The 14,689-nt window shown below is 38.4% G+C and overlaps 1 protein-coding gene across 4 annotated transcripts in view; it reads right to left on the bottom strand.

Moving 5' to 3' along the window:
- Positions 1–14,689, bottom strand: part of mbp.L (myelin basic protein L homeolog) — a 115,072-nt gene that overhangs the window by 24,965 nt on the left and 75,418 nt on the right. For 2 of the 4 annotated variants that reach the window (XM_018266683.2, XM_018266687.2), the window contains one exon: positions 6,712–7,145. In XM_018266683.2, the coding sequence (XP_018122172.1) occupies positions 6,712–7,145 (434 nt within the window). 4 annotated transcript variants of the gene reach the window in all.

Raw genomic sequence — 14,689 nt, 5'->3', positions numbered from 1 at the left:
TCCTAGAACTATTTTGAATCAATTGGTGGACTCTGATAAATCGGTGTTTTTTTTTAAAAAATACTTCGAAACAAATCCGTTCTTACTTCGATTCGAACGATCGAATACAGCCTATTCAGCCAAATTTCAGTTGGTCTTTTTTTATTCAAATTTCGAAGTTATGGTAGTTCAAAAAAACTCCCATTACTTTGAAAATCGACCCTTAATAAACCTGCCACTAGATAAATTTGTTCCAAGACTATAATTATTATTATTATCATTAACATGTATTGATAGACTAGCATCAAATATCTCCAAAGGCAGTTATAGTTGAATTAAAGAATGAATACATTGTTATCCTTCAAAGCTGGAATAATTTTTTCTAAAGGGCATCTTGCCTTTACTGAAACGATATATGTTTTAATACCTACAGAGAACTTCTTTGTATCCATTTCTCCATCGCGCTGTGAGGCTTCATCAGGGTTAGCAGTTATCCCAATGCGTTTATAAAATGAGTAATTCTCCAGGGTGCTTGAAACAATTAGGCTTTATTAGAACAATGCATACAAAGTGAGGATTAGACCAATCATGTTAACATATCATACAACAAAACAGATCTTGTGTACATTCCTTATGTATCTAGTAAGGTTAAAATAACGATTACTTATGTGGTGATTAGCAGACCAATCAAACAAGCTTGTTTAATGTAAAGGCGGGTTAAGCAGTACATGGATTACAAAATAAAATCTGAATTACATAAAAGCTTTCCAGTACATATTATAAAATACTTATAAAATGGTTTCATTGCATACGATATTAAACATTGATGTCACACATGGGGGTTTCTTTGCTGGTGGAAAGATGACAGTTTGGGCCATTACCATTCTGTGTGTATATGCTTTGGCAGGAATGGAATCTGCAGTAGGGGGCTGAATTGCCATTTTCTCCAAGGGAGAAGAAAGCAGTAGCCTAAAGAATGAAAGGAACTAGAGTGAATGTATAACAGTTTACCACATGAGAAGCTTTATAAAGAGCTATGAGCATCATCTTTCACTTTTCTGGGTGCCTGAATGAATTCTGAGAGAAATGTGTAATTAAGTAGATGCTGAGTTTACTAACTGCAAGGCTGGATATTGGGAGTGGTAGGCTGTTTCCATACTGGAAGTAGGATACAGGAAGTAGGGGAGGCAGCCATCTCAGGTCATTTTGCCTGGTCATCTGCTTTTAGAAAGAGCCAGCACTTTAGGATGGAACTATTTTCTGCCAGGCTGTTGTTTCTCCTACTCATTGCAACTGAATGTGTCACATGGGACCTGGATTTTTACTATTGAGTGCTGTTCTTAGATCTACCAGGCAGCTGTTATCTTGTGTTAGAGAGTTGCTATCTGGTTACATTTCCATTGTTCTGTTATTAGGTTGCTGGAGGGAAAGGAGGGGTGATATCACTCCAACTTGCATTATAGAGTGATTGAAGTTTATCAGAGCACAAGTCACATGACTGGGGACAGCTGGGAAATTGACAATATGTCTAGCCCCATGTCAGATTTCAAAATTAAATAAAAAAAAAAAAATCTGTTTTCTCTTTTGAAAAACAGATTTCAGTGCAAAAGTCTGCTGGAGCAGCACTATTAACTGATTCATTAAAAAAATGTTTCCCATGACAGTATCCCTTTAATTCTCTACTCTCAGCATGCAAAGTGTTGATCAGCCAGTAGCAATTTGTAGATGAAACCCTCCATGTTTCCAGTGTCTGTCTCAAAACACTTGCAATGAAACCCTGGCTCTCCAGTTAATGCAGAGGAAAACTTCTAATTCACTTGTCCAGTTTCTGTAGTTCCAGTGGCATGACTACCTATCAGCAGACCCTGCAACTGCCGGGGGACCCACATCTCCCCAGCAGGAAGGTGTGTTTGTATGTGGGGGGGGGGGGGTCACAGTAACATGACATGAAAGTGAGGCCCCAAATATTTTTTTTGAGGAAGGTGATGTTATGCCACTTTGTAATTCAGTACATGCTGGCTATAAAAAACATTAATGTATCAAACACGGGGCAATTATGCACCTACACAATCAACCAATCCATTAAATTGAAATCAAATGTCTGGATGCTATGGGTTAGTGACCAGTGTTGATAAGATGAGAGCAACTCTTACACTTGTATATGCCGAACCACCAATACAGCACTGCCGGCCCAGGCATAGAAGTATAAGAAAATGTGTAAGAATAATACATCCCATCTGCACACTGGTTAAATCTATAGATGCCAAGTATAGAATATTTGTAGCAGTACATTTGGACCCCAGATGAGCTGGAAACTAAGCTTGGCAGAAGCTTAAATCCCCCAACCCGTGCAGTCCTTGCTAATATTCCAGTAGTCGTCAGCTTGTCATTATGAGCTTAGTTCATTAGCGCCCTGAGATCATATTAAAGGGTGTTTAAGGAAAAACATGCTGAGATTTCCTGAGTGAGCATCATTCCAGCTGATATATTATAGATGCACGTACTATGCCACTAAAAGCGGACTTTGAGTAAGAAAAAAAAAGCATTTTTGTAGAAAAACAAAGCTGCCAGTCATCCCCGTGCCTTGTCTCCTGCTAACAAGAATTAAATAGCAGCTAGATTTAGCCTTCAACATAATTACTTCTAACTGGAGTCCTAAAATGCTGAATATAATTGCTTGTGACTGCGCCACCCTGAGTTTGGCAAAAATCTGTATTTTAAAGTACTGTTTTTTTTTTTTAATGCATTTATCAACGTTCTATTGAAACCCAACAAATAGAATGAGAGTGACAGGCAATTCATTTCCCAGCCTAATATCAGCTTCAGATGGTTCGAGTTCTGAATTTGCTCTTTTTTAAAGAACATGTTTGTGCTGCTTGCCAGTGATTAAACAAGCCAGTGAGACAAAGAGACAGCTTGTTCTGAAGAGGCCTGAGATGAATGGGTCACCATAATGACACTAACAATGCGATGCCCTTGATTGCACAAGGGACCACTTCTAATTACATTGCATAACTTGCCGGGAGCCTGACTGCAGAATTTGTTATGACCCGCTATCTTGAGGAGTCCTTGTTAGAAGCAGGAAAGGGTAAAGGCAGCAAGGAAAGCAATAAATACAACAGGATTAATGGATATTGTCTGTATGATATTTAGAACAGCTCTCCATCTAATGATTTAATGAATTCATATGGGCACAGTAAACTCCATTACACAAATTCCAGCTGAAATCCCTGCTAATGCGAATGTCTTGGGTACAAGCGGGTTGTCTGGCAGTGAGTAGCACAGGAACAGGCAAAGTGCGGTTCTCCAGTCAATATCTGGCTCAGGATGCTGGCATTTGAGGCTGCCTATGCCCTGACAGTTTACAGTATATGTACAGGTACCCGTAGAGATTCTTTTGTTTTTAACAGCTGCATCTATAAAATGCAGAGAAAATATGTTGGCTGTACCATATGCGCACACTCAACAGTGCGGACGGATCCCCTGGCCTAGTAATGGTATAATACAATTTGCAATGGTATCAAAAGAAAAGGCTAGCACGCCTAGAGCCACCTATATGGATGCACTCCAGACCATTCATCTGCATGTATCATACCCAGGTTACAGGAACAGTAACACCAAAAATGAAAGTGTTTTAAAGGAAACTGGTGTGTCTGAATCAGCAACTCTACTATAGTTTATATAAACAAGCTGCTGTGTAGCCATGGGGGCAGCCATTCAAGCTGAAAAACGAGAAAAGGCACAGGATATTTTTGGGGTTACTGTTCCTTTAACAATGTATCACATGGCCCAGAGAGGAACAACATCACTTAGTATACATATATGAACCAAGAATATATGACACTAGTTTTATCAAGTCCTCTAGATGAGAGCAATGTAAGAGATTGCACAAAGGGTTCTATATATATATATATATATATATATATATATATATATATATATATATATATATATATATATATATATATATATATATATTTAATAGGACAACATAGGATTACACTTACATCTTCTACCTATAACTATACTAAGACAATAAACAGTGGCAGTTATTTATAGATGTATATAGATTAGAATCGTTCCCCAAACTTGCTTTGTTCAGTTACTTTCGGAGTTTTAGTAACTCTTTGTCAGTCTATTCACATTAATTATTATACTAAATATTAAAAAGAAAAGGCAGTATTTACAGTTTGCTGTTCTTGCTTTGCATTCTTATTCTTGTGCAATTGGTTCGCCAGTAAAAACCATGGGTTTTATTCAGCTAAATTTAATGTAAATGTATTTGAACACAGTAAGGAAAACAAATAGTTTTTTTTTGCCACAAGCTGCCATGAACAGCTTTACCTAGGAACAAATTAGAGAGTGCACTTTGAATCTTAAGGGCCACTCTTGTAGTCTAAATGCCTTCCATGGGTTTAAACACCCATTAATACACATTAAACATGCAATTTTCTGTCCACCAGTTTAGCAATTTAAAAGCAAGAATAAAAGGACCGGTCAAATCTATATTATTATGGCATTAACTGACTCGCCCTATGCATTACTAACATGCTAACATGCCCTGGGTTCATTCTCTATGGGTGCCTAGATTTAGCATGCACATTATTTGTACTGATGAACTGACATATGATGAAGAAACCTCTGCAGCTGAACAACTAACTTCCCTTGTGATGCTGACCAAAGAAAAGGCTTTGCATCTTCAATAGCCCCCAGTATGAATCCTGAGATAACAAAGTTCCAGCAGCACTGACAGTAAGGCTTATGTCACACACTAGATTTCTCACCAAAACAGACCTAATAGTCTCCAATCAAATGCTTTGTGAAGTGAAGAGCTTAAGACACACAGGTATGATATTTCAGTTTGTTCAACAATGGCTCCAGAGGTTTCCTCAGCACAGTGTCAAAGCTCCAAGTGCGCACTTACTGATACTACTATCCCTTACTATGCCGGCCACAACACCAGATTAAAAAAATTAGGTACCCGTAAATCAGGTATTTTAATAAAAAACACCATACTACCCATTCAAGCAGTTTCATCATAGGCAATGGGGCTGAGAAGCCTAGCAAGATCAGAAATCTATGTATAAGCAGGTTTATATATATATATATATATATATATATATATATATATATATATATATATATATATATATATATATATAATTCATCCCAGCAAGTCTACGGTAAACACCTTCATTAAATACATGGTTTGAAATGTTCTAGACTGCCGAAAGAAGATTCCAACAGCAGGAGCATATATACATTTTTCCTAAATCAAACAAAGCTTTTCAATAGAAATAATTGCATACATATGGGCAATTTGTAAATATATATATATATATATATATATATACACACACACACTTTATGCCCAGTGTCTGCACTCTTACCAGATTGAAGTCGATTACAGGTGCAAGGGTCAAAGTTTCATTATACAGTCTAATAGAAGGACCCGCACTCCAATTTAACGTGAATCAAGGGTGTTTTATGGATATGCATTAAAATAAAACACACTTGATTCACGTTAAGTTGGAGTGCGGGTCCTTCTATTAGACTATATATACCGTATATACTTCAAATTCAGAATGAACCAGCCAAGGACCAGCACTGTGAAATAATCAACCTTTATTTAGATACACATGTTAGTGTTGCAACGTTTCGGTCCTGGGACACTAACATTTGTATCTTAATAAAGGTTGATTATTTCACAGAGGGATTTGGGATGATTCAGATAGAGTGCAATATATATATAGATATATATATCTCTCTATATACAGTATCTCTCTCTCTCTCTCTCTCTCTCTCTCTCTCTCTCTCTCTCTCTCTCTCTCTCTCTCTCGAGAGAGAGAGAGAGAGAGAGAGAGAATTGCTTTTCTGCTTTACCAAAACCTTCTACTCTAAGTGAACACAACACTGAAGATTACATACAATCATGTCTGACATAGAAAAATAAAGATAATATGCTTTAGCTTTATCATACACACGACAATAATAAGCTAAAAAGGCAAATGTCATTTGATCATACTGGTTGCCCGGTAAGAGAGATCTCATGAACTCCAAATCTGATACCCGGCACATAAACTCTGGGAAAGAGCAACGTGCAAAACATTGCATTTCACAGATTTGTGAGCCAAAAACGTGCAGTTACTGTGTTTTGCGCTTTGATCCATTACTTTTTTTTTTACATCTCAGAAAAAGACTTTGTTGTCAGTTATTTGTTACATAACTTTTTTTTTTTTGCAGTAATAATTTAAATACATAAAAAAATCATTGAAGCTTTGAAGCGTGTGTTGCAGGATATAAGGCACTGCACAGCTCTGGACAGAAAAATTCAAACAGCATATAAAATCTATAATACAGGAACACACAAAGCCAATTGTCACAAAAGTCACAATCGCATCTATGAGGTTTATAAAGTTATCGCAGTTGGGCAAGATTGTTGCTAAAGCCACATTGGTAACCGAGCTAAACTCTTCTGAAAAAAGGAATACAAGCCAGCAATAGACATACATATATATATATATATATATAGTTAATTATCTGTACCTGAAACAAAAATCTGGGCCTTCGAAGCTAAATTGCATCAGCAAGCAATAACCCACTTACATAAACAGTACTTATGCTCTAATTAGTTACTAACAATTGCAGCTATGACAGTTTCTTAGACAAACCTAATACATGGTTTTCCTCTTTAATCCCGTGTTAGTTTCCTTTCTATTCCTCAGAGCTCACCTTTCCTGATCCCTTTCTAGGAACAGCTCTCTCCCCTCCAAAGAACCTGCCCAGTGAGTCAAGCAGACCCGAGTCCCTGTGCCTTCCATGGGCTCCATACCCATGCCTAGAGTGATCGGAGGTGCTTGCAGTTGCCATTTGCTTTGATCCGTGCCCACGAGAATGTTTCTGTGATGCCATCAAATCCGAGTCTTCTGAAGTTGGTGCACTGTCCTCTGGGATGGTTTGAAGCTCATCTGACTCAGAGGGCCGATCTTTGAAGGTGTTGTCCTCTCTTCCTGGTGCATCTCGGGAAAAAAGGCGGACCAGATGTGGGCGAGAGGCAGAGTCAGATGGGTTGGCATCCGTCCAGTCATTCTTGGGGTCTTCTGTGCTTGTGGAGTCAGTCACCGCCGTGCTCTTAGAGGAGGTCCCATTGTTCTGGTTCACATCTGCTGCAAATAATAAGTGTGAGATGTGAATGCAAGGCTGTAAAAAGCAAACAATGCTGCCTTCATTCTCTCTGCCCTGAGTTTTATGTAGATCAGACAGAGTTCCCTCAATGTGTTTGAAATATAAAATAATATTAAGCTTAGATATTTGGGTAGTCGCATATAAAGTTACTTGTTTAAGAAATGTATTTTGCAATTTTATAGCATTACTATGCATACTTCCAGGTAGGAATGGTTGCATTAGTCACCTATAAGTTACGTGTCTTAGTTAATATCTCAGATTAATAGCCATGTTCGCTTTTTACCTTATTATGTAAGCTATGATCCCAAAATATTAAGTAAAATAACACCCTGAGGAAGTTTGTGTATTTTTGTATTTATGTATGTATATGTATATATATATGTATATATATATATATATATATATATATATATATATATATATATATATATATATAAATGTGTATTTGATTATTGGACTGATTTGAATACTTAGCACTTATTGGTTGGTTGTAGCACTTGTATTTAGAGTTTGTTGAGATGACATAATATTATCCTTGAAAAAGTTCCTAATATGGACCGAAATGCTGGACTCAGATGTGGTGTTTCAAATATAAATGTGTGAAGATTTTTATGGGTGTGCTGGTTCTCAATCATTTTGAGATGATATATATACAGGGGCGATCCGTGGGCAACTGCCGCCTGAGGCAGCAACCGCGATGCTGCCCCCCTCTCCTGCTCCGCGTTTAAAAGTTTAGCGTCGGAGCGGGTCAAAAGGGGCAGCATCACTAGTGCAATGAGTGCGTACTGCCCTTTATGCACTAGCAGAGCTGAATTTCTTAAAGCTCTTAAAGTTACAGGAGGCGGCATTTTGCCGCCCCTTGTAACTGGCCGTTCACTGCCGCCTGAGGCAAGGTTCTCACCTTGCCTCATGGAAGGAACGGCCGTGTATATATATATATATATATACACAAACACACATCAAAAAAGACCAGCAACGCTGAGATATCTTGAGAAAGAAACGGTGTATTCAAAACTGCATGAACATATATATTCATTCACCAAAACTGTGGCTAACAGAAGGAAAATGTATTCTCTTCTGACAAACAGTATGCAATTCGCTTTAAATATTTAAAAGCTCTGACTGTTGGGGGCACATTTATCAAAGATCGAATATTTTCCATTTTTTTTTAATTCTAGTGAACTCAAATTACCTCGAAATTCAAATAGTATCTTATTTAAGAAAGAAATTGAATATCTAAAACTCAAACTAATATTACTGACCCGAAAACTCAAATCAAATTCGAATTGAGTTTTTTCTTTGAAAAAAAGGTGGCAAATACTCTAATTCGAATTGTTCCCAGGATACAGTTATGATAAATCTTGAATTCGAGTTTGGATTATTCCCAACTTGAATTTGTGAGTTTTGACCAAAAATCCAACTCGAAATGTGAATTTCCAATATGAACCTTAATAAATGTAATATATATAAGTGAACCACTGACCACCAATGGGCATTTATTCTATTCTGTAAGCATTATAAGGTCAGCAATATCACAAGGGCCACATGTCATTGCTGTACTGAAAGTTATGCCCTCACACATAAGCCTTTGGTGTGAAGCAATGCATATGCTCTAAAATGAAGGCCAAATGAGTTTGGGTGCATATTGAGCTGAAGGTGACATAACACAGGTGCTAAAATAGAAAACCTTTGAAGGAAGACAACTGGAAGAATGGGTGTACTGTAATTACTGTAACAGAGGACTGCTGTGGGAATGGTCGCCATTAGTAGCTTTTTTCTTTCTTTTGAAATTGCTGGCAGAGGCTAATTGTGCTCAGCTAACGCACTGCATTATTCACGTCTCTAAGCATATCGTGACAGGCAATTAAAGCTGAAATAATACAGAAAAATATGAGATTGTAGCTGTCCTTGGAAGAAGAAGGTGTTACCAACCAAAGAAAAATATTAATGGGAAAACATAGCTTTTGGTTCAAAGTGTAATCTTTTAGTAGGGAGAGCTAGTAATGCTGAAAACTAAGGATGATATAATTGAACTAGAGAGGTACATTTCCTGAAGAAAATGTGAGTGGTGCTTGCCGTGGCAAAACTCAGGCCCCCCATATATGTTGGGTGTCTTGCCCAGTCGCCCCTGGTGCCTAGAGAGTACACAAAGTCGGTAGAATCCGGATTAAACCGGTGAAATTTAAAGCCAACCAAATTTTACCATTGAAATCAATCCAAACAAACTGGCTATTTTTGGCTCCGCCCACTTTTAAAAATTTGCAACCCAGTCACCAAATGGACCAAGTTTGAGCACTCTTACATTAACAGTGTAAGAATGACAGGAATTTAAATATTCCCATTGAATAGCGTTAGGTAAAATTTGATTGGCTGTCTTAAGCTCCGCCCATTTTTCTGAATTTTAACCCCAGTTACCTAGTCATGGTCAGTGCCAAGTTTGGGGCCTCCGGTTTTAAAACTGTGAGAACGGCGGTAATCAAAAATTTTACATTGAAGTCAATAGGTGTAAACGGATTGGCTGTTTATGGCTCCACCCACTTTTCCTAAATTTTGACCGCAGTCACCCAGTGAGTAATTGAGCCAAGTTTGGTACACCTAGCATTTAAACCGTGATAATAGCAGCAGTTTATCATTTTTCATTAAGGTCAAAGGCTGAAATCTGATTGGCTGTTGTTGCCCCGCCCCTTTTTTTCCTAATTGTGAACCACAGTCACTCAGTGACTAACATACCAAAGTTTGGGAATGCTGTCATTTAATGTGTAAAAATGGCAGCATTTCTATTTTTTTCTATTGAAAATCAATGAATGAAATTTGATTGGTTGTTGGTGGCTCCGCCCACTTTTTCTAAACTTGAAGTGGAAACCCCCAGCGACCACATTTGTGATATTCAAGGTCCCTGACATCAATACTGAGAGAATGGCAGCCTTCTTAATTTTTCCCATTAAAACCAATCAAAGAAATCTGATTGGTTGGTTTTGGCTCCACCCACTTTTCTTAATTTTAATCCCAGTCCCCCAGTGACCAACTGTGCCAATTTTGAGGAGGCTGCCATTAACCGTCTAAGAGCGGCAGCAGTTTAAAATTTTCCTATTTAATTGAATGGCTGAAATTTGATTGGCTGTTGTAGACTCCGCCCACTTTTTGTAAATTTTGGCCGCAGTCACCCAGTGACCCACGGTGCCAAATTTGGGAGCTCTGGATTTATTACTGTGAGAATTACAGCTGTTTACATTTTCTCATTGAAGTCAATAGGGAAAATCTGATTGGTTGTTTCGGCTCCGCTCACTTTTTTGGGTCCCCAAAATAGGACAGAAAAGTCACAACACCCCATTCCCGAATAAGCTGAACGGTTTGACACCTCATTCATGGGTCTGCGACAAACTAATTATTCGATAAATTCCCCATTATAAGTCAATGGGGCAAATTTGGGGACCTCTCCTGCCCCGGGGGTAAAACTTATACCCTCGTGTGGGGTATCATCTGACACAGGTCGCAAACCTCTTCAAATGTGGTAAATTTAACGTTTCTACAAGATTCCCTCTCTGCGCTAGAATCCGTCAAAAGTTGGCCTCAATGTTAATCTATGGGACTTTTCGGGGTGGTTAATTGCCCCCGCAAGGGGCAATTAACCACCCACCCCTTAGAAAAGTCATACCACCCCATTCCCGATTAAGCCGCACGATTTGACACCTCATTCATGGGTCTAGGACAAACGGTGCGGGACTAGTTACGCGCCAAACTTTCATACGGAAGAAGAATAAAAATAAGTTTGCAAGATAACAGTAGTGATGCTTTGCTTCGCAAGCACCACTAAATTGCAAGATAACAGTAGTGATGCTTTGCTTCGCAAGCACCACTAAATAAAAATAAGTTTGCAAGATAACAGTAGTGATGCTTTGCTTCGCAAGCACCACTAAATAAGTTTGCAAGATAACAGTAGTGATGCTTTGCTTCGCAAGCACCACTAAATAAAAATAAGTTTGCAAGATAACAGTAGTGATGCTTTGCTTCGCAAGCACCACTAAATAACAGTAGTGATGCTTTGCTTCGCAAGCACCACTAAAAAAATAAGTTTGCAAGATAACAGTAGTGATGCTTTGCTTCGCAAGCACCACTAATAAAAATAAGTTTGCAAGATAACAGTAGTGATGCTTTGCTTCGCAAGCACCACTAATAAGTTTGCAAGATAACAGTAGTGATGCTTTGCTTCGCAAGCACCACTAAAAAATAAGTTTGCAAGATAACAGTAGTGATGCTTTGCTTCGCAAGCACCACTAATTATCTGGGCACAGGCAGGTACATGGGCCTGAAGCAGTAATCTGTGGGTTCTGGTAAATGCCAGAGAGGCTGCTGTAAGATGCCATAGACAGTCAATATTTATTGGGCTGGTGGGGGGCTGTTTGGGCCTCTATGGAACTGAAATGCCAGGACCTATTAAGATTCTCAGGCCAGACATGACTGCAACGTAGACTCATGACACACGGTACCAACAACAGGAAGCATTATGTACAGGCCGAGGGTTTTTCAATGTTCAGGCCCAGATTTGTGGAAAGGCCACCAAGGCCGGCAGGATTTTAGGGGGGGGGGGGCGGCATGCTGCCCAACCACACCCACATTGGTTCAAAAACACTGGGGATGCGCTGGAGATACAATAGTTTTTTAAATTCCCATGCACCAATCCCCATTGCTCCGGTCCAGATGATGAAAATTTGCACGAATAAAGGGGAGGGGACAGGGGCGACGAATAGCAGTGGGCCTAGGGGCGCCCACTACGTAAATCCAGCCCTGCCAATGTTTATACAAACATCACAATGACCTTCCTTTCCAGTGCTGACTAAAGTTTATATGATCATTTAAAGAAGAAGGAAAGTCATTTTATACTTGGGGAGCCAAATATTAGGCACCCCAAATTATCACATTTACTTAGCTGACACCCCAATGCTTCTATCAGCAGTAAACTGCACTGGCTCAGGGTTCTTCCAGCGAGTACCATGGAGCCATCCTCTTCCTGCTTCTTCTTTCTTCAAATTTCCCAGGGCAGAAGCATAAGTCCAGCTTTTCATGCTACTGCACATGCGCAGCCGCAATAAGAATGAAGAAGCAGGAAATGATCGCTCCGTGGTGCTCGCTGGAATAACCCCAGCCCGATGCAGTTTTCTGCTGATAAGAGCACCACCAGGGTGTCAGGTAATTAAATGTGATCAGTTGAGGGTGCCTTACTTTTGGCACCCAAAATAAAATTTACCTTCCTTCTCCTTTAAGACTCCTGAGTGTACTTTGACTCTGCACTCAAATCCATTAGGTCTGTGGGACCACTGGACAGAGAGCACATCCAATCACCTGGGTATAGACATCTTTAATCTATACTTACTTCAGACCATTCCCAGTTAGGGGTAAACTATCCAGGATACAGATCCTGTGTACTGCAATATGAACAACAGTAGAAACTATTCTTGATTGGACATGTGCATGGGGGAGGTACAGGCAACCACATCATTACACAGTTCACAAGGAGATGCTTTCTTTAGCTTGGCCAATGCAAAGAAAACTGCTAGAAAAAGGCATTACACTAAAAAAGTGGTGTAAAACAAAATTTCTATTTATAAAGTATTGTTCTTCTTACTTTTGATTTTACACTGTCCACATCTTTAAATAGTGAGCTGCATTTTAAAGGTGTGTATTTTGATTTTCTCCAGATACTGATAACACTATTTTAAACCACCTCCCACCTACATTCAATTCAATGATTTTAGCTGCTTTGGTTAACAGACAAGCAAACATGTAATAAAGCAAAATGGACAATATTATGCTGAATGTAAGTCAGTAGCTCACCAAAGAAGATATGGGTTCAGGTGTACATGCTACAAACCTATAACAACGACGATTGAGCAATTCCACGTACTGTGAAAATGTGGAAAAGCTGAAAATGTGGTATTTCATGACAGCTTGCTAATTTCCTCTGTTCTGGATATCACAAATCCTTGCCTTTAAAGGACACAACAACACTTAATTAAAGGAGTGGTTCACCTTTAAGTTAACTTTTATTATGTTATAGAATGACAAATTCTAAGCAGATTTTCAATTGGTCTTCATTTTTTAGAGTTTTTTTAAAATTATTTGCCTTCTTCTTCGAAGTCTTTCCAGCTTTCAAATGGGGGTCACTGACCCCATCTGAAAAACAAATGCCCTGTAAAGCTAGAAATTGATACATATTGCTGCTTTTTATTACTCACCATTCTATTCAGGTCCTCTCATATTTATACTCCTCTCTCTTATTTAAATCAGTGCATGGTTGCTAAGGTAATTTGGACCTTATCAACCAGATTGCTGACTTTGCAAACTGGAGAGCTGCTGAATAGAAAGCTAAATAACCGAAAAACCACAAATTGTGAAAAACAATTGCAAATTGTCTCAGAATATAATTCACTATACCACAGTTAATTTAAAGGTGAACAATCCCTTTAAAGCAGCAATATACACACATGGTCAAAACGAATCAATATTTTCCAAATAAATAAGTATTGTAGTAAAATACATTTCATATTTTTTCATCCTATGATCATGGTTTTATATTTAGTGGCAGATTTATCAAGGGTACAAGTTAAAATTCCAATTTTTAATTTCGAATTTCGAGGTAATTTTAGTGTACTTTGACTAGGGAATGGTCCAAATTTGAAAACTATGTACTGTCTCTTTAAAAATTTTACTGACTATTCGCCATCTAAAACCTGCCAAATTGCTGTTTTAGCCTATGGGGGCCCTCCTAGAACCCATTTGGAGTCATTTGGTGGACTTGAAAATACTTTGATTCGAATTCGATTGAATACGATCCGAATTCGAATTGAACACAGCCTATTCACCCAAAGTTAAAAAATTAGATTTTTTTTTTTCAATAAATTTCGTTGGTCTTTTTTTATCCGAATTTCGAGGTGAAGGGAGTTTAAAAAAAACTCCTATCACCTCGAAATTCGACCATTGATAAATCTGCGCCAATATGTTATTACTTCCCGCTTACTCTCCATTATTAAGTATTATTGTGAAGGCTTTATTATACAGGGGTTGGTAAACTAGGAAAATGTGAATTATATAACTTTTCGTACTCCTACAATGGCTTTAAGGAACTAATGATACGGAATCTCAAAGTAGTGTTCATCTTAACTGTGCATTATGGAACAATATCCAACAGATTTTTTTTTTGCCATTTAAAAAGCAGAATGCATCTGCAGCACATGCCCTCATTTTCAGGCTTATGTTGAATGAAGGCATATATTGGCCCTTTCTATAGCGCTATATTTTTTTGGCATATGGAATGATATGGCACTGTGCATTCACTTTAGCAGGTGGCAGTGGCTTATCATTTTGTATGAGCAAACACTGACACAGAATGAATAAATGTCGGGCTGCTAGTAAGAACGGTTATAAAAGATGAACTGGTACAGCACACAGTAGGAATTTGCAAATACATATATTGCCATCCCAAATTCCCAATACTGAATCTAATAATCTGCACTTGCACTCTGCTTGT

The sequence above is a fragment of the Xenopus laevis genome, chromosome 6L, assembly GCF_017654675.1.
Source record: "Xenopus laevis strain J_2021 chromosome 6L, Xenopus_laevis_v10.1, whole genome shotgun sequence".
Taxonomy (NCBI): Eukaryota; Metazoa; Chordata; class Amphibia; order Anura; family Pipidae; genus Xenopus; species Xenopus laevis.
Note: the sequence above shows the minus strand (reverse complement) of the source record. Positions and strands in the feature narration are given on the sequence as shown.